Source organism: Mauremys mutica, chromosome 4, assembly GCF_020497125.1.
Source record: "Mauremys mutica isolate MM-2020 ecotype Southern chromosome 4, ASM2049712v1, whole genome shotgun sequence".
In the NCBI taxonomy this organism is placed as follows: Eukaryota; Metazoa; Chordata; order Testudines; family Geoemydidae; genus Mauremys; species Mauremys mutica.
Genome location: NC_059075.1, coordinates 15,710,323 through 15,731,490, shown reverse-complemented (window position 1 = coordinate 15,731,490; position 21,168 = coordinate 15,710,323). Strand labels below are relative to the sequence as shown.

General features: G+C 38.9%; 1 protein-coding gene across 1 annotated transcript in view; it reads left to right on the top strand.

Moving 5' to 3' along the window:
- SGPP1 (sphingosine-1-phosphate phosphatase 1) overlaps window positions 1-20,567 on the top strand; it is a 35,670-nt gene extending 15,103 nt beyond the window's left edge. The window contains exons 2-3 of the mRNA XM_045015834.1: window positions 9,837-9,926; window positions 13,786-20,567. Of these exons, the coding sequence (XP_044871769.1) occupies window positions 9,837-9,926; window positions 13,786-14,337 (642 nt within the window). The 3' untranslated portion in view covers window positions 14,338-20,567. The remainder of the gene's footprint in view (window positions 1-9,836; window positions 9,927-13,785) is intronic.
- The last annotated feature ends 601 nt before the right edge of the window (window positions 20,568-21,168 follow it).

Here is a 21,168-nt window from a genome sequence, read left to right as displayed (position 1 = left end):
TGTGGCAGCAAAGCTTAGTACAGCAGCCAAGGCATTGGGGGTTTCTGTCTAGACTTAAGAAAATAACTTTCCCTTCACATATGAAAGTTTAATTATCTCTGCAATCATAAGCTCTGTAAAAGCTATCTGAGGGTTTAGCTAGCAGAAGCTTCTGATCTTGCCATTTCTCAGGGAGGAGAATACTGTTTCCTTCAACTACTTTGGATGCTATGGCCTACATTTGGAGGATAGAAAAAAGGGGCAAAATGTGAATTTTAATGTGATTAAATGGATTAAAATCAGTTTTTTTAGTTCTCAAACATAGAATTACTGTACTACACACAACAAAACTACATTTGGAACCCTGTTCTCATGCTAGAACCCCACCATTAGAAAGAAGGTTGAAAAAGGCCTGGCTTTTTTAACTGAGAAGGAAGGTAAAACACTTTTTTTTTTTTTAAAGCAGAATTTCCTTTCCACCTACACAGAAAACTGGAGACTAAACTAAAAGAAATGGGTGTCTAGAGTCCTCTTTGGTATTCTCCTCCACTAAGGAAGGGGAACTTTCTGACCCTGGGTCATAATCTTCCAAGACAGATTGTCTCCTTATTAATGTTTTCAAACAATGATTAAGTGATTAAAAACCTTGGCATTCAGTCAGAAGGGGAAGAAGTTCAAGTTAGGGCACTTCAAGGGAAATATTTTCTGCGTGGATCCAACCAGAAGCTTGCTAACCTACTTTAGGGGATGCCATTAAAGCAGAATGGGAATTTCCCAATAAAAACAGGAGGTGTAATATATGAGATATGAACATCTAGGGATTTGAAAAGGAAAAATCAGATCTGTAAAGTACATATTGCCATGCCTTCATTACTTAAGGAAACAATGATACTTTGGAGCATTTGTTTCTGAGGTCAAATAAATAAGTCTCTGGAGAAATTGCCAGCAGTGGCCAGACATTAGTTCACACTTTCTTGCCAGCTCTGTTACGACATTCTCATTATACCTAAAAGACAGCATACCTAGCAAATTTAAAGTTGTCATAATAGACTTCCTCAGCCTCTTTTTTTATATTGGATATATTCGTGGATACCCTGAGGTTTTTAACTGGAACTGTAATACCTATAGGCAGAAATCAGACTTCATCTTTGCTTGAGATCATGGAAGACTGATATCCAGGTGAAACAGTTGCTATCTTTGAAAAAGTTCTTAGGAGGAAAGGTGGGGAGGCTTTTTGGAGAGAGTTCTTGTCAGTGGTGGCTGGATTAGTAGAAAATTGGTCATTACCATCGTCCAGACTTTAAGAAGGATTTCAAGACTTATTTAATTCAGTTCATTCAGAAATCCAAATAAAAGAATCCTGGATATAAGAAGAAAACAGTCAATAAACACTAGTCTGGTCCATCTGTGGTCTTAGATTTATTTATTTATTTATTTTCATGGATAACACTAGAAACTAAATAGCTATGAGTTTGAACAAATGGAATTCAAAGATGAGTGAAATAGGAGAATTACTACACCAGTGGCCTTTCCATGGCAGAAAATTTCTTATTTGTTAACTTTCTTTTCTCCTATTTAGCACGTCATCTAATCTGTCATTCATTAATATAATTCCTACACAAAAAAAAATGTTAGCTCTAAGGTTCCTTAAAGGAAATGGCCACTCACACAAACCCTTAAAAAAAAAAAGAAATATTAATTATATTCTTTTTCAGCCTACCATAACCCCTATTCATCACACTCACCACTTTCAGTAACAGACTCCTCCTCTCTGTGAATACGTCTTCCAACATGTTCAGTAACAGTACAAACACCTCATTCCTCAGAATCTCACTGTACTGTGAAACCTTAATTCTGACATCTTCAACATGTAAATGTCTATTGAACATCAGTGCATTGCTGAAGTGTATGATGTGTTTTATCATAGAGAAGTATGTGATTGGAGTTAGTTTTGAGGTGACATTTTTATTTTAGCATAAGATTAGTTTTTAAAAAAGAGTGGCCACCTCTGAAAATATTGGTTTAAATGACTTGCTTAGCATCATATAAGAAATCTTTTGGTAGAGCTGGGGATGGAATACAGTTCTCTAAGGTCCTAGATCAGTGGTTCTCAATTGGCTGCCCACAGGCTGCTTGCGGCCCAATCGGCACAGAGCTGCACCCCATGTGGCATCCTCAGGGCCATTCAGGTAGTATTGGATGTGGCCCACAATGGAGAAGCACTGTCCTAGACCCATGTCTTGACAATACCACTCCAAAGGGGCAAGGAGGAAAGCATTGAGTCATGTAATTAAAGATTATCGTTCACTGTATGTCTCGCATTGTTTTACAGAGGTGGAGATGCAGGGGTAGCCCATTTTAAAGAAAGTATAGCCAAGTATGAAGACTTAGTCTAATCTTTCTGAGACACAGCATGGCCAAATGCATGAAATTTGATTTCTGTTCCCAGCTGTGCCAGAAGTGATCTTGGGAACCTTTCAGATCTTCACACATTTCCTCTGTGAAAATATTTTGAATGACACTTGTGTACCTCCTGAGGTCTTGCTTAATAAGAAGAGCAGTGAAGCACACCCCTCGTATGTGGATGAAATAAGATTTGAACTCATCTCCTGGCTGCCAGTGCACGTTTCCATAGGGGAATTTCTCATATGCTGTTGCAGCTCTGCTGATCTGGCACTTTCTTACTTAAGGAACCACATATTGAAATTACTGTAATTTTGTGGCTTTACTTTGGCATTTTCTTTCTACTTAAGTAGAAATTGCTAGTACTATGGAAAAGATCCAAGTATCAATCTGTGCCATTATTGGAAAGCTGAGGTCTCTGGGATTCCTGATTAGCTAAAATCCTAAGCATGTTCCCCAAAGACAACTGGAGTACATAAGAGTTCTGATACATTTTACAAGTCTTAGATTTTGTATGACTCCTAGCACCTGCAGTACTCCTGTACAAACAGCTACTGTGGTCTATACTGGATACAGTTCTTAAATTTATCAGACTGATATTCTTTTTGCTATATAGGAAATGAAACTAATCTTGGAAGTATGCCATGTGTCTTGTGACTGCCTCCCTTTTATGGCTTTGTAAAACTAATGATTCTTAAACGATAAAAGGAACTGCACCCTATTTTGCGCAATACAGTGTTTTGCAAATATGTAGTTTAAGAAAAATGTCTTGCCCTTTATGAGTTGTGAAACAGTATTCCATCTTAATCTGAGGACTTCAGAACTTCTATTAAAAAGTTTGAATTTTTGTTTATTTCTGGACTCTCAGATACAGTACGTACCAGTTAAAATGAAGCATGTTCTTCCTTCCCAATAATGTAATGTACAGAATCTTGAAAGATTTTTTCCATGCCATGTGTTCAAGAAAAGTATTGACATTCGTGCTTTAACAAAAACCTTAAAGAATTAAAGTTCTCTTTATGTGGTTTGTAGAAGACAATATCATAATTTTCCAGGCTTCCTTATGTAAAGGTCAAGGTGAATGGAGTATGTTCAGACTATTTCAGGTTTCTCCCTAACTTTGATAAATGCCTGCATATCACATTTATTTTTATTTTGAGTTGAGCCTCCAATGCTCCTTGGATCAGTGGATAATGTTTGTGGTGATTTGGTGTTGTCTCATCTTCTATGTTCCTAAGAGTTAGCAACAAGAGCAGATGAATTGTTAAGAATTCTAGATTAATGCAGATACCTTTAGTAAGCAAGCAAACTGGGAGAAATAGAAACTCAGCAGAGTTCTTTCTATAAATCAGTAATACTCAGTTTCCTTCCAGGCAGCTATCTTAAACAATTTATATTTGATTATAAATTCAGTATTGCTAACCACAAGTGATGAAAAAATCATGTCAGTTCCTCCAAAATCATGAGATTATTTTAAATCATGAGATTTTAAAAATTATTTTTTTTCTGTCTTCTGGGCTTTGAGCCTTTAAGGTTTGTGTTTTCAAGTGTCCCCCCACCCCCCGGTAACCCTGAGAAATAGAAACAGTCTCCCCTCCTCCCCTGCACACGTCCCAGTTAGAAGCTGAGCTGCTTATGCAATTTCATTACTCCAGGAGCTGAGGCTTATAGCATGAGACAGTTGCGGGTGTTGCTAAAATTGGAATTAATGCATTTCATGAGCTATACTCCTACCTTTAAAAGAAGTCAAGTGTTTGAATCAACTCTGCCACTAAAGGGAAGAGTTAAGGGTTACTGCTTTCCCAGCTGCCTTGTACCACTACACCTGTAGCCTCAGGGGCAGCTGTGGGGTGAGCTGGCAATTATATAGTGGGTGCTGTCCCTTCCTGCTGCAGCAGCTCCCCACTGGCCACACACTGTGTCACAGGGGAGGGAGGAGAGTTAACTCCAGCTGCTCTCCCACACATTTCCTGCCATACTATGGGACACCCTGGGAGAGCAGGACAGGAACTTGAATGGCTCTGTCTGAAGCTAGGAGAGTACCTAGTGAAGGATGGCTCCCCTTCCCCAGAGAGCCATGCAGATCCTAAAAAGGTGGCGGGGAGAGAGCAGAAACTGAGAACCCACAATCAGTTATGTTCTCTGATTCTCTGCCCCAGAGCAGGTTAGACCAGCCTGGGATCTGTGAAGTTTAGAGTTGTCGGAACTTGTTTTAGATATTGTCTGGAAAGGATATTAAATTTAATTTCAGTCTCTGCCACCCCATCGCCTTTCAGGGACCCCCTATCACAACAGCCTGCTGTGTATGGAGAGAAACTTTTTTTTCAGTAGGGTGCCTTCAGAGTTCTGCTTCAAGGGGTTCTATTTCCCCCTACTTCTTCATTCCAAAAAAGAATGAAGGTTGACATCTAATATTATATCTGACATCTCAACAAATTCATCTGCTGCTTCAAATTTCAGATGGCTACCCTTTCTTCAATAATCCTTTCCAATAAGCCTGTGAATTGGTTTGTGACACTTGACTTACAGAAGCTTATTTCCATGTGGCAGTTCATTTGGCTCATAGGAAGTATCTATTTCATGGTCAATGGACTTCATTACCAATTCAGAAGCCTACTTTTCAGTCTCTCAACAGCTTCAAACATGTTTAGCAAATGCCTCTCTGAGGTGATAGCATATCTGAGGGGACATGGCCTTCAAGTGTTCCCCTTTCTTGATAATTGGTTGATTCAGTGGGCACACTTCCAACAGAGAGATTCCCATATAGGTCTCACAATCAACTGCAACAAATTTATTCCCACCCCTACTCAGAGGAGCAAGGTTGGACTCAGTGTTATCTAAAGTGTACTTTCCTTGAGGTTTTGTACAATAAAACATTTCATTTCAAACCTCTACAGTCAGCCAAAAACATGCGTGACAATCTGTCTCACCTTACTAGATCACATGGCAGCATGTCCTTAGGACTCCATATTCAAGACTCCACCTCCATCCTATTCAGGGGGCTGATATTAGTTTTATCAACCAATCAGGCGCAGCATGGACTACTGGTAGAAGTACCAAAAGTGCTGCCATCTCTGTGTTGGTGGACAGACCTTCAGATCTGTCAAGGTGTTCTATTCCACCCACCTGCCCCCTTAGATTCATTGTAACAGATGTGTTCAAGCAGGTGCACAGTAGGACAACCTCCAGATACAGGAGGTTTTGGGGGTTTTGGATGCAGTCTCAGTGATACAAATAAATTAGAAGTCAGAACTGTTTAATTTGCAAGACTTTCCTACCCTTGCTTTGGTGCACCACTGTTCAGGTCCTAACAGACAATCCAACTGTGATGCACTATATAAACAGCAAGAAGGGGGAAGCATCTGCCCCACTATGATGAAAAGTGGTTCTTTTGTTGGCATGATGTATTTTTTTCCATTGAGTCAGCCTGATATCCCTTCATTTGCTGGCTGCTCAAAACAATTTGGCAGATTATCTCAGCAGGAGGGCTTAGTCACACACAAGTGGGAGTTGAAAGACTTGGTTCTGCAGCAAGTATTTCTGAAATAGTGGGTCTCCTCAATAGACTTATTTGGCTGTTAAAATATTTTAAGGATCTTGTAAAATGTGCAAAAGTGCATCTGAGTTATTTATGTATCATTAAAAGGATGCTAGCAAAGGTTTAATTAGTGTTTCTAGATTGCTTTTAATGTAGTCTTGCTGTAGTAGATGAGTGACTCATGGAATAGATGGTTATAAAACATTTAAAGTGTTCTGGGATAACTGTAATTCTAAACACTCCTTTGAATAAATATAACTTCTGTTTTCCTGCACTACCACCCATTTTTTGAAAAATATGCAGACAATTAATTGTTTAACAAAGTTTGTAAAATCTTCAGACAGTAAACTATGTCCTCTTTTCAACAAAATATTGCAAGGTTCTGTACAAATATTATGTTTTGTAAGACCCTGGAGATACATTATTTTTCCCACTTCACAGATGGGTAAACTCAATATTGTGTAAAACACTTTCTGATCAAAATCTGAAAACTCTTTGGATCTACAAACACACTTCATGAAGTTTGAGTATGAATAAACCCATATAGCCATATTAATTAAAATGGTGTCTTTTGAAGGGTTAGTGAAACTTCTGTTTAAATACTTGGCGGCAGCAGCATCATGTGTTGTAGATTGCAGCATACATTTTGAATGGAAATGGAGAATATGTTCTGTTATATTTGTGACTCGAAGGATGTTGCACCTACTGGGTGTCCTCTGTCAATCCTAGCTTTTTTTTAAAATGTCAGATGGTATACTGTTAGCAAGTTTTTCTCATAAAATAGGTTAGCACTAGTCTCTCTCCTGTCATTGCTACTTTGAAATCAGCAAAACTGATATGGAGTACCTCTTTGGAGTGCTTTATCACAACAGTAATTTATCAGTGTTGTACCTTGTCACAGGATATTGTATTATAAATAATTTTACTAGATCATAGGAGACCTCCAATGCCACTAAGGATTTGTCATCTTGGATGCATCCTGTTTACCAGTTCCTTGATACCTATTGAATATTATCGTGATTCTTTCAAAAGTTTGCAACTGAACATTGACTTAATACAGCTTTGCAGAGCTATGCAGAAAAAGAAATGCTGCTTTCCCTTTATTTTTCAGTAGTTTTCATTTAACACAGTACTGTACTGTATTTGCTCTTTCTTCCTTCCCTCCCTCCCTCCCCGTCTCTTCTGCTGTCCGATTGCATACTTCTGGTTCCAAATGAGATGTGTGGTTGACTGATCAGTTCATACTGAGGCTCTACTGTAGCTTTTTAAAAGCAGTGGTGCCTTCTCTAAAATACCTCTATTTTTAATACCGCCCCCCCCCCACCACCAATGAAGCACTGTCTTAAGCTCAAGGATCTGGTGTATGGTCAGCCTAATTTGCTGACTTTGCTGATTAAAATTAATGTTTTTACTGGTAAACTGAGCAGAGTTGATCTGGAACTGTCAAATATGGAACCACTTTTTTTTTAAAAAGTCACTTTTCAGAGAAGAAGCATGCTTTTTCCATAGTCAATTATTTTATGCCTCTGCCTTGCATAGTTAGTTGCTCTTGGGGAGAAAAAAAAGTTTAATTCAATTTCAGGTACAAATGTTGGTCTGTTGTAACAAAATAAGCAATGAGCGTTGGTACTGTAGCTGATATAACTTTGTCATTTTGCAGATAGATTTTGGAAGATGAGTGATTTTCTGTACCTCCTAGAAGAGAGCCAGTAATTAAAAATACAGTCTAAACTTTTAGTCTGTTCATGACCACTATAGGCTATGTTCTGGTTCTTTAGAAAATAAGGCTTTTCTTCTTTCTATTATTACTTTCCACAGACAAACAAAAAGTACTGTATGATCAGGTGAAAGATTCTAGCAAGGATTACTTGTAAAAATCTAGGTAGTATTACTACAGGAGAGGAGTAGCTGTTACTGGAGAGTATTGTTATGAAGTAATGACGGTAGTAATAATTTGAACATTATGGTGGCAAACCAGGTCAGGGTCCCATTGTGCTAGGCGCAGTATGAACACGCAGAAAATGATAAAAAGCTTGCGATATAACAGATAAGAGAATAAGGCCTTGTCTACATAACAGAGTTTTGTCGGCAAAAGCTGCCTTTTGCTGACGAAACAGGGGAGGTATACACAGTACAAAGCTACTTTTGGTGGCAAAACAAAACCACCTCGATGAGAAGCATAAAACTTTTTTTTTGCGTTTGGATAGGTCGGTCAGCCTGCTGTCTTCCTCACCCCAGACACACCACTATCCTTTCTCTCCCCCTCATCCCTTTCAGTTGAAAAGCTGACAATCTACTAGGATGCCCCTGGAATGATGAGATTGAGAAACCTGCATCATGTGATGCTGTACCTGCCCCAGGAGGCATTGCAAACCCTTCTCAAAGCACCCTGCGGCCAGTTGCACAGTGGGATAGCTACTCCAGCACACTGCTCTCTGTGTCGATGCAAGAGCTGTTCGTGTGGATGCACTTTACCGACACAATGAGCTAGTGTGGACATGCAACAGCAGTTTTAATTAAAGCGACATAAATTTTACCAACAAAACTTTGTAGTATAGACAGGGCCTAAGTGGACAGACAAAGGAAAAAAATAACCAACTGCCTAGCTTGATTATGAGAGAGACCAAAAGCAAAAAGTATTTAGACTTGAATATTAAAATCTGAAGCGAACTTCCAAAACAGAGTTGGTTGGGTCTGATGGTAATATGTGAATAGTGCCCAAAATGTTTTAAGCTCTGTCTCTACTCTCAAGAACCTACATCCTTACTTAGAGCTGTCCCTTGGGTAGGGCAAATCGGGGCAACTGCTCTGAGCCCTGTGCTTTGGGGGGCCCAGTGGGCCGGTGTGATTGGCCAGTGTTGTCAGTCCCGGATGAGACGAATCGGTCTCTTCCGCTCCAGGCCTTGCACCCAGCCTAGGGATGGCCCTGTCCTTACTGTGTTACAGTATTATAATTTTATTACATATCTTCATAATGTTCTAACTTTGTATGATGCTTAATTGATTAAAAATACATGGTCCTGCCCAGCAGTGCCTGTACTGTGAATAGAATAGAAAAGCAGACATAGGGAAGGGGGTAGGAAAGAGAGACAAGGGTTAAAATAAATGGATCCATACAGTGAGGAAACGATGTAAGCTCTGACACTTAAGTAAAAACTGAGCCTTGAGCAAGAGGAGAAATAGTAAACAGCACTAGCGTATAAAGCCCTGATGCAGTAAAGCACTTAAGTAGTTCTAAAGTTGCACACATGCTTAGGTGCTTAAAGTTAAGCATGTGATTTAGTTCTATTGACTTTATTAAAGTTGCACACATGCTTAAGTGCTTTGCAGGATCAGGACCTAACTTGATAGTGGAAAGTAAAAGTAGTTTTTGAAGTGGGCTTTAAAAGAAGAGTTGAGAGCATTTGAGACCTGATTCAAAACTCATTGAAATCAGTGGAAGCAAGTTTCTTGGGATTTGGGGAGTGGGTAATTATCACCGGAGTGAGAGTCAGTCAACAGGAGTTGAGTTGAAGGAGAAGAACAACAGACTCACTCAAGATGCTTGGAGAGAAAGGGAATGAGGAAGAGATTGTATTGGTAAGGAAACAAACAAGTGAGGCTTTCTTTAGGATAGGGAAAATAGTATGCAATGATTTTGTAGCACCAACATGCTGGAACTCCTTTTTATGGAGATTTAATACATCATGGACGCAACTAATGTTTCCGTAAATCAGAGAGAAATGTTCCACTCCCCTCAATCTGGGCTGTAGGCTTTAGCTAACTTTATTAGAACTGTTCAGTGTACAGTTTAAAATGGTATTTGAAATATGAGATCTGAGTGTGGTGTAGCTATTCATTGCTAAATCATTTTCATGGAGTATATACTTATGGCTTATGATTCTAATACAATCTTTTTTCTTTTGTTTTTTTCCAGTATCCTCTTATGTATGGTCTGATTCTTGTGATCGGTTGGTGTTCTCTGGTTTGTTTTAGTCGAATTTACATGGGAATGCACTCAATTTTGGTAAGAGAAACACCACACATTAAATCTGTTACTTTATGTAATGATGACAACATATACCTGCTTTCATATCCCTCTGTAATATTCAGATATTTAAACTACACTAAGGTATCTTGTGCACTGTGGTAATCTGAGAGGCTTTTTTCAGCATATGTTATTATATGTGGATCCAGTATTCTATTGTTAAATTTAAATGAAATAAATTGTTTCATTGTATAATTTATTAGCAAATAGAAAAACTATACAGTCTACAAAGATTTTACCTAGTAACTTTATAAGTGTTCAGAAAAGGCAGCTGTCTAGAACCCTAGATGCTTTTGACATAATTTTTTAAAATAATTACGGTAACTAAAACTAGCAAAATATGTGCCCTTATTAAGAGGTAATAGTTTATTGCTGATTGGGTTTGTAACTAAAAACATTTTCACCACACATACTTAAAAACAAAATAAATTGTATAAAGCATTTTTCACATAGTAAGACTGGCTGAAGGACCAATATTACGGTTCAAAATTCCATATCAAGCTTGTTAACTTGTATAAATTATTTACACAATTAAAATTAATTGGCACTCTTGTTTGCAGTTTCAGTGCAGAAGTCAAGGACTAACAGGCAAAGGGACAAAATTGCCTTCTCCCTCTCTGATAGCTCATCCAGAGAAGGGTTGAAGTACTTTGTTAGGGCACGAGGAAAGCTTTTCATGCTCATTCAGCTTTCACTTGTCGCCTTGGCACTCTGCAAAAGCATCAAGTTAAATCTTATTTAAGGGAAGAAGACTTTCATGCTACCACACACTGGGAAGAGAATGTGCTTGGTCAGTAGTTTTGTGTTGCCTCGATATTCTGGAAGACATCTGCATGGTCAAAGGGCTTCTCCCTCCCATTTCCACTGCTGCTTTTCTTAGTCATAATCCTATTTTTGTGACATACCTTTGTATGGATTAGACCAGGGGTGGGCAAACCACGGCCCATGGGCCGGATCCGGCCCCTCAGGGCTTTGGATCCGGCCCGTGGGATTGTCCCCCGTGGTGCTGCAGGCCCCACACCGGTCTCAGAAGCGGCCGGCACCACTTCTCTGCAGCCCCCCAGGGGCGGGGTGGCAGAGGGCTCCATGTGTTGCTCTTGCCGCCAGGCACTGCCTCCCGCAGCTCCCATTGGTTGGGAATGGGGAACCATGGCCAATGGGAGCTTTGGAGGAGGTACCTGGAGGCGCGGCAAGGGCAGCGCATGCGGAGCCCTCCACCCCCCCCCTTCCCCCAGGGGCCACAGCGCTTTCCGGAACGGCGCAGCGTGGGGCCAGGGCAGGCGTGCAGGGAGCCTACCCTGGCCCCGGTTCGCACCGCTGCCACCCCAGAGCCGCTTTAGGTAAGTGGCACGGGCCGGAGCCCGAACCCCTCCTGCACCCCGCCCCCCAACTCCTTGTCCTAAGCCCTCTGCCTGCACCTCCCACCCCTCCTGCACCCCTACCCCCTGCCCTGAGCCCCCTCTCGCACTCGGCACCCCTCCTGCACGCCAACCCCCTTCCGAGCTCCCTCATATGCCCTGCACCCCTCCTCTGCCCCAATCCCTTGCCCTGAGCCCCTTCCTGCACACCACACCCCCTCCCACATCCCATACTCCCTCTTGCACCCCAACCCCCGCCCCGGCCCTGCATACAATTTCCCCACCCAGATGTGGCCCTCGGCCCAAAAAGTTTGCCCACCCCTGGATTAGACTAATACTATGCTGCTTCTGCCTTTGTATTAACAGTCAGTAATGCAGCATGATGATGGCTTTATAGCACCAAAAAAGACACACATCGATGGAGTAACCCTTTTTCAAACACACAACTTTGGTAATTCACAAACGTGGTAACCAAATTATGAAATACATCTGGCAGGTCAACTTGTTTCTTAGGGTACGTCTTCACTACCCGCCATATCGGCGGGTAGCAATCGATTTCTCTGACTTTGATATATCGCGTCTCATCTAGACGCCATATATCGAACTCCGAACGCGCTCCCGTCGACTCTGGAACTCCACCACCACAAACGGTGGTGGTGGAGTCGACGAGGGAGCCGCGGACGTCGATCCCGCGCCGTGAGGACGGGTAAGTAATTCGAGCTAAGGTACTTCGACTTCAACTACGCTATTCGCGTAGCTGAAGTTGCGTACCTTAGATCGAACCCCCCCCAGTGTAGACCAGCCCCCAGTCATGATATATCAAAAATTACCCAAGTAGGGGCAGTCTCCTTTAAAAAATAAATAAATAAATAAATTACCAAATACTTAAAAATAAAGCATATTCAGTACAAGTACACCTTTACCCCGATATAACGCGGTCCTTGGGAGACAAAAAAATCTCATCGCATTATAGGCGAGACCGTGTTATATCCTCTGTTCCTTGTTCCCTGACTGCCCCCTTGAGACCCCCGTCCCTAATCACCCTCAGGACCCCACCTCCTACCCAACCCACCTGTCCCCTGACTGCTCCGATCTCTATCTGCCCCCACCCCCACCCCCTAACAGGCACTCACCGGCAGCGGCGGAAAGCGGAGCAGCCCAGCCCCAGCCCGCTCCACTCCTCCACCTCCCAGCCGCGGTGCTCTGCTTCCCGCTGCAGGCGAGTGCGGGGAGGTTGGGGAAAGGACGCCCTCCATACTCATCTGCAGCGGGAAGTGGAGCGCTGCGGCTGGTGGAGTGGAGCGGGCTGGGGCTGGGCTGCTCCGCTTCTGCCGCTGCTGGTGAGTGCGGGGAGGTTGGGGAAAGGACGCCCTCCATACTCATCTGCAGCGGGAAGTGGAGCGCTGCGGCTGGGAGCTGGTGGAGCGGAGCGGGCTGGGGCCTGGCTGCTCCGCTTCTGCCGCTGCTGGTGAGTGGGCGGGGGGAGCCGAGCGACACGGATGAGGCCGGGGCAAGGGAAGCAGAGTGGGCTGGTCCCGGCGCCCCGCTAATCCCCCGGGCCACTCCTGGACTGCGAGGCCCTAAAAGTGCCCTCCCACAGCTCCTGCCCCCCATGCCCTGGGGCGGGGGAGCCCCTGACTGCCCCTGAGACCCTCTGCCCCTTATCGAACCCCCCGGCCTGGCCCAGCACCCTTAATACGCTGCTCAGAGCAGCATGTCAGAGCTTTACCGCCTTGTATGCGAACCCGCCTTATATTGGGTCGCATTATATCGGGGTAGAGGTGTATAACGAGAAGTCTGCGACACAGCAGAATCATTGGAATAACAAACTAGTATTCAAATAAATGGATTCTTCCTAACATATATTACAGCTGTGTATTTCTACATACTGTAAATAGTAGAGATATCAGTACTTCGTTGTTGCAATCCCAGAGTGCACTTGCTAAGGATTTCTGTTGTAGGCCTAGTGACTATTAGTAATATCTAACCATGACACTATCTGCTAGGGTTTTTTTTTTTTTTTTAAAGTTACCAAACTTTGTTGCTGTTTATCCCATTCCTACCTGGCAATCTTTCACAGTGGGTTTTACCTTTGTCTCATTCTTAGGAGTGCAGATACCAGAACTTGGCAGCTTCAGATGGGGCTTAGGACCACTTCTGTGAAAACCAGTCCCAGAAACCATCTCTGCTGAATCTTAGGCTCTTTGTACATTGCATTAGAAAAGGAGCAAGTACAATTCCTTCCCCTACTATTAGAACAAAACTAGTTACATTGTGAAAGGTTAAATGTAAGAAAAAGGAGATTTCAGAACATGTGGAAGGATCTCTACCTACAAAGCAACTAAACTATTCTCCATGCTAATGTAAATTACAATCTTAAATGAATTATTGAAATAGTTATTTCAAAGTTGATATGAAAGAAATCCTAAAAATAAAGTATATCATACTAAATGATTGTATCTTTTATCTCCTCTCAACAGGATGTTATTGCTGGATTTCTGTATGCTATTCTCATCATGGTTGTCTTCCATCCAGCTGTGGACCTGATTGATAACTTCAATTTAACTTACAAGTATGCACCACTAATTATCATCAGTCTTCATTTAGCCTTGGGGGTTTTCTCTTTCACTCTTGACACCTGGAGCACATCACGAGGAGATACAGCTCAGATTCTGGGTTGTGGTGCTGGAGTTGCTTGTGGATCTCATTTTAATTACATGTTGGGTCTAATGCAAGATCCTTCCCCAGATACATTGCCTTTAATTCCTCCCTCCATCACTGTGACTTTATTTGGAAAAGCCATATTGCGGTTATTGATTGGAGTAGTACTACTATTGTTAACAAGAATAGTGATGAAGAAAATCACCATCCCACTGGCCTGTAAAATGTTCTCTATACCATGTGATGATATACGACAAGCAAGGCAGCGCATGGAGGTTGAACTTCCCTATCGCTATATTACATATGGAATGGTTGGGTTTTCTCTCATGTTTTTGGTTCCTTGCCTGTTTCTTTTTATTGGTCTTTCTTGATGTAGACTTATTCACTTGACAAGGGAAGAAGGGAGGTAGTTGCTTAATGTAAGAAAATGTGCACCAGTTTGCTATTGGCAGACTTGTGAACTTTGCTTTAACAGCAATACATGACAGGCACTGCATTTAAAGGAAATTGCACATCTTAAGTATGGTGTCAGGCCAAAAGCCAAAAATTACTCTCCTGAGAAGTGCTATACTCTATAAATGCCATGTCTATTCTTATTGCTGTAATGATGTATGTGTATATATACATGCAGTACATATATATGTGTGTATACACGTACGTAGTGAAACATACATCATACTGTACTTGTATACTTTGGCATATTGCAAAGGTGTCTGACAGCTGATCAGAAAGTTCCATTTGTGTTTGGTTTAAGTCATTTCATAAAAACTTACCAATTATTGAACAACAAACAGCTAATGGAACAGCTTATGTGTTTTTCTCCATTCTTCCCCAAACTCAGTTGTTTATATAGATGGCATTTCTAATGGACCAAACTTGCAGTGAGATCAGTTGTAAAAACTGAAGTTATTTCCTTCAGTCCCTTCCACAAAATAAAATGTCTAGGTTGACATTGGTTTTAGGTATAAATAAAACTGTTAGATTCAGGTACTGTATTTTATGGCTTAATAATTGTGCCTTTCTGTTGCTAAATTAAGAAATGCCATATACTGTGATGTAAAAATATGACAGTTAATTTTATTTTAAGTCATACATAATTAGGCAGATATTTTTAAATGTAGATGTCCACATATTACAATGGTTAATTTTAACTATACTGATCACAATTTGGCTTATATTTAAAATTCTATAGATGGAATGAGCTAAACAGTGAATCACTAAGCTCAACAGGTTGTGTGAATGGACAATAATTCCCTTTTATAGGTATTTTTTATGTGCATTGTCAGTTACTGGTAGAGGATATATTTTTCTGCAAATTGTCTTAATAGTTTATATACTGGACAGGTATGTCCAATAGTAAGAAATAAATTATAAACAATAACAATGCACACCCTAACAATAAATGGTCTCATGTTTTGTTATTCCAAACTGATTTTAAAAGGGCCACTATTTTTAGAGGTGTACTTAAGAAGAGATCCTCTTATCTTGGCTTTAAAAAAAATTATATAAATTTTATGCACAAATTGCATATATTGTAGTTCAAGAAGTCTTACCACTTTTACCCATACCTAGACAAAATATATAAAGGTCAAAGCAAATTTCATTGAGATCATTCTATAATAAATTAAACTAAGTGTTTGAAGCAAAGACAACAGCATTGTGAATGCATAAACTATTTGTGCATATCGGGGTTGTTTTGAATGGCTTTAACAGTAATGCACTTTTCAGTTTTATAGTGCCCTCTTTTCTGCTGATAAGTAAGATGCAATCCTTGGACTATCTAATTTTACATGAACCTGGGATTGAATTTCATTTTGTCCATATGATTGTTTAGGTTCACGTGTTGCCTAAGCGATATGTCAGGAGTTGTTATTGCAATGTTGCAGTATTCTGACAAGACATAACTTGTGTTGTGTATCCATATTATATGTTCAGGAAGAACCTTAACTTGATTAAAAGCTTTCTGTTCTAGCTTAGCTATTCACTTTAATGTATAGTTTTGTCGAGGATTACTTGGAATTGGAACTTTTTGATTTGGAGATATGAACTCCACACACACTATTAATAATATGTATATTAACAAAACTTAGTAAAGGCACTGACTGACTTCCTATCTCTTTCTTATTAGACCAGTCAGTAGATCTTCTTATGGTACGCTGACATCTGAACTTTTCAGATGTGCATTTAGAATGCACTGTTTATGAATGTATTCCACCGTGTTCAGTGTGTTAAACCACTAACTTTTTTTAATAGTTGAAGAGATTTTTAGCTTGCAAAAAAAAAAACTTGGTTAGTTTGTTTCAGTACTTGTGTATTTATGATTTTCTATCTATTCCTTTATTACATTTTTGTGCTTAATGTTCAGTAGAAGTTAAATCCCATTTTCAAGGTGTTGAGAGAGGAGATTTTGTACTGGTATGATTCTGGATTTATACTTGCATGTTCTGAGCAAATAACTAGGGAGAATATATAAAAAGGCTTTCTTCCTTAAAGCCCCGAACAGATAATTTGTAACTCATGTAATATTAAATTGGCCCTGCCAGAGATAGAAATAATATTTTTAGAATGGTTTCCTTTTCTTTAAATAGCCTGGCTTTACTGTTCTAGTGAAGAATGTTTAAATAGTAGTACAAAAGGGCAGTTATACAAGAACTAATTGTTCCAAGTAAAAAATTGCACTCATGGTTTATAGGAACTTGAATTTCAAGCATGGGATTGCTCTTAAGGCCGAGTTTATAGTTGTACTGCACTGCTATACCATGAATGCAAAAGAAATCTCAGTTGCTGAGAAAGCTCAGTGTGTAGTAGCTATAAAATCACATGCAGTCATGGTTTCCAGAGTAGGAAAAATTGCACTGTAATTTGTTCTACTGTTACTCTGTATATGTTTATATTTTGTACATTGCATTTGGTAGTTTTGAAATGTCATTTCTCATGCACAGAGTAGTTTATTCTACAGGAAAAATGTACATCCAAATGTCAATTTATATAGCACTTTTACAATCCTGTTCTTAGATCATTGCTGCTTACTCCAGTTGACATGAAAATGGAATATTAAAACCTTTCTTTCATGTTTTATAAGGGGGTTGGATCGTGTGGGTAGTGTAACAGAAGATGCCATGCAATTACAGAAAGCAGTATGAGGCAGGGAAAAGAGTCAGAAATGCAAACATTTAACAAAGTTGAACTTTCTTTAAAGTTCATATGAACATTTGATTGAAAGTCTAATTTTGTTTTGTGGTTATATTTTCCAAAACGATTCCTCCAAATCTGTAATTAACACTTGGCAGTTGATATAACATGAACGTTTTAATTGGCCTAAACAGACATTCTATCCCTTTATCGTTGGAGTTGAACATAAAAAACAAAGGCTTATAGTTGGAATATCAGCTTGTACCAAAATTAAAAAAAAAAAAAAAGCTTTAAAATGATGGTGGTTAGCAGTCTTTTCAGAGTGGGAATACACTTGAAAGAACTTGTGGAACTTTTATGAGGTAGTGTGAGAACTTAATTATTCAGATATAACTGTACTAGAGAACTTTTCTCAATTCTGGATACTATTTAAACTTTTAGGAATATGCTATTTCTCTAAAGAAGTAGAGCTACATCCATTACTAAAAGATATTACAATATTACATTTGAGTTGGGTTTTTTAGGTTACTATATGCAATTTAAATACGACTGAAAATAATGTTAATATAGGGCCTAATTTAGCAAAGAATTTTCCACAAGGCCAAAGAGTCTCTAAAATATTGACTTGTATGTCAGCCTTAAGAATGGAAAGCAAGGTGAATTTTTTTCTGACCTGGCGCTTAAATAAGACTAATATATGTATTACACTGTCTTTAAAAAATTTATCCAATCTATTACTTTTTCATGTTTACAGTATAACTGCCACTTTTGCTTCCTAAACTAATGTTGAGCTGGTTTGTTTTATGCAGTCATGTACAAGGCTCTTAAGTATTTGATCATATTTGCCTTATTACTTAATTTGCTAATACCATTTTTTAAAAAAAAGGTATTTTAAAGGTAAATTGGCAAACCAAAAGTAACTTTTGCTTTGTTTTAAGTTTACTTGGACTTTTCCTTTTAGGTATAGCTTTTTTCTGAAAGCTAGAAAGATATATTTTAAAAAATCACATCTCTAAATGTACTTTTTTTTTAACCACAACAGTGTTAATTGTCCAGATTTTAAAAGTTGTCTTTTTTGCTGTTATATTTTAAATTTGCTTCTGTATTTTTGTTAATTATTTCCTGGTTTTATGTCCCAGAGAGGGTCCCTTATTATTTGTAAACAAATGCAAACATTCTATTACCTATGTCAAGATTTTGTCATTTTGAACTTGTAAATATTTAAGGGCTGTTAGTGGCTCAAGTTCATGAGAACAAGCCATGCATGCTGTAAGTAAATTCATCTATTGTGCTAAAAGTGGTTTTATCTCCGTATTTGTTTTCTAACTACGAAAGACAGGCAAGATTTTAAATTCAAATATTTTAAGGTATTAGTAGTCAACACATGGGAGGACATAAATGCCCAGCTCCCATTAACTTTGGTGGGAGTTTTAAATCCAAGTCCATGCATACTGAGTGGAAAATTTACCTTTAAAGGCTTGACCCTGCTGTAGTATGCAGACGTACGTCACTGTGCATGTGGAGTAGCTAACCTTATAAGATACAACTATAACATACTCATTTTTGAGAACTGGGTGATTACTTTTTATAGAATAACATATAGGACTCAGTCCAATTTCACAGCTGTCTTCTTTTTTCATTTTAATTGTTTTCTTTATCTGGAACTAGTACTACATTTGCAAAAGTGGATTCCCCTTTGTATTATGATGATGATGATGATGGACAAGATCCCAGAATAATACATAAAGCAGAAGAATTAATATACTGGGAAACTTCAACATGTTGAGGCCAATGCACTCTATTCAGTTCTTTTAATGACAGAGTGTTTTGCCTTGTGAAATTCACTGACATATTTTAGAAGTGACTTTGAAGCAATTGAAAGAAAATTGGTCTTTCTTACAGCCTTGCATTCCTGTCAAGAAGGCTCCTTGAATGATTTGCATCACTTCTTTATTCAGAAACAGCTGACAAAAGCTTACCGGTAATTGGTCACTACATTTTTGGCATAAATAGCTGATCCTGTTCAGTATTTACTCTGGATGTAGTTATTATATAATTTCAGATAATTTGCATTGGTTACCTTTATACAGTACTTCCTTCTGAATCAAAAGGAGGAAAAACACCTTAACTTGGAAAATAAAATCAGATTAGGCAAAGTAGCACTTAGTACTAGTGAAATATTGTCTTTAAATTGCAAATATGACATGCTAGAGCCAATTCCAAGTTGGAAACTATTTTGGAAATTATTTGCAGTTACTGACCAATGAAGACAGGTTTTATAAAACCTATCATTCAGTAATAATGGTTCCAAAATATAAATTTGGCTCTTTCAGTAGCCATTGTAAAATTTCATAGGTGTACTGGTGGGCCACCAGTAACACAGAAGATTTTAAAACACACATTGGCATTTGAAAACTTTTCTTTGGTACATTCAGTTTTGATCTGGAAATAAACTAGATGTGGGTGGGAGAACTCACCAAAAGAAATTGATAACAAAGTTGTGTTTACAATGTATAGGCAGCCTAATTAATAGTTAGTTCTTGCAAGGTCCATGAAGAACAGAACATATTTAAAATTTAAATGGGAAAATTTACTTTAAAGCTATTTATTTTTCATTGCAAAGTTAGAGGGTTTTAGTAGTACTTGATCTTTGTTATTTAATTTTATAGTTACTTTTCTTTTGGTTTTGAAAGTCTAATGAATGTCAAGGTTATTATTACTGAAATAGCCACCAGGTTTCATGACTTCACTCAGATCACCCCAAAACGGCATAACTGAAATTAGGTACATTCAGGAACTGCTAACTTTAAAAAAACAAAGAAGCCCAAAACAAAACAAAAAAAACCCACCACCCTACAAACAAAAAAAACCAACCGAACAAAAAGCCTCTAAAGAATAAAAACTCATAGGCAGATTTTGGACCAAATTTTGGTGTCCATAAATGTGATGTCAGAATTTGGCCTATACTTGAGTTTACGGGATCTGTAGTATACTGCAGCTGAAATAGGAATTTCACAGAATAAGATACATATAGGAGTGTAAGCATTTGTTGTTTTCTCCCATTAATATTGTTGTGTTCATTAATGAAAGCAAATATTCAATATAAAATATTTTATAGACTTTTCTTCATTTTATGAGGCTGCCAGCAAACTTTCAGTAAACAATAATATATTTTTTAAACTGTTGCCAGCCTCTCAACATCTTAGAGAGAACAAAAAAAACCAAACTTGCTAGCACAAGTCCTGACTTATTTGCAAGATCACATAATGGTTACTGTATGATAGTGTACAACCTGACATTTAAAGATAAAAAAACTGTTCCGGTATTTCTTACATTATGGTTAATGCTTTTGCACTCATTGTACACTCTCCACAGTTGTCAGAATTAATATTTAATCTTTAACTGATCACAAACAATATTTGTAACTCCATCTGCAATGATTGGATAATAAACTACTGTTGGAATCAAATGTTTGGTCATTTCTGCGTCCCATGTTAGAAGGGATATGTTAGAAGGGATGCCTAATGTAAGGGTAAATTGTTGGCTTGAGAAAACCTATATATTTAGCTCTTCATATAGTGAAAATCATTAGGATGACAATATATGGTATTTTCACATTTAACTTTTGAATCCTTCTGAAAACAACACATTGACAAGATTTTTACTGTCTGATAGTTATATGGCATATTTGTCAGTGTCTCACGCCCTAAATGGGAAGCCAAATCATTGATCAAATTAGATAAAATATTTTATTGTTGAGAACTTTAGGTCCTACCTTCTTTACCACCTTCCCCATTCCTCACCCTTTCTTGTTCACAGAAGCATGCTCCTGCTCCACAGCATCTGATAGAAATTTGCTTTCTAGAAAATGAATCAAAGCAGGCCACAAAGAAGCAAAATGTCTGATACAACCCATTGGTTTGATGTGTATGTGTTTATTATTTTATACTAATGTAGCACCTAGGATCCTTAGTCATAGACCAGGCCCCCACAGTGCAAGATGCTGTACAAATACGGAGATGGTCCCTGTCCCAGAGAGCTTACAGTCCATTCATAAGACAAAACAATAG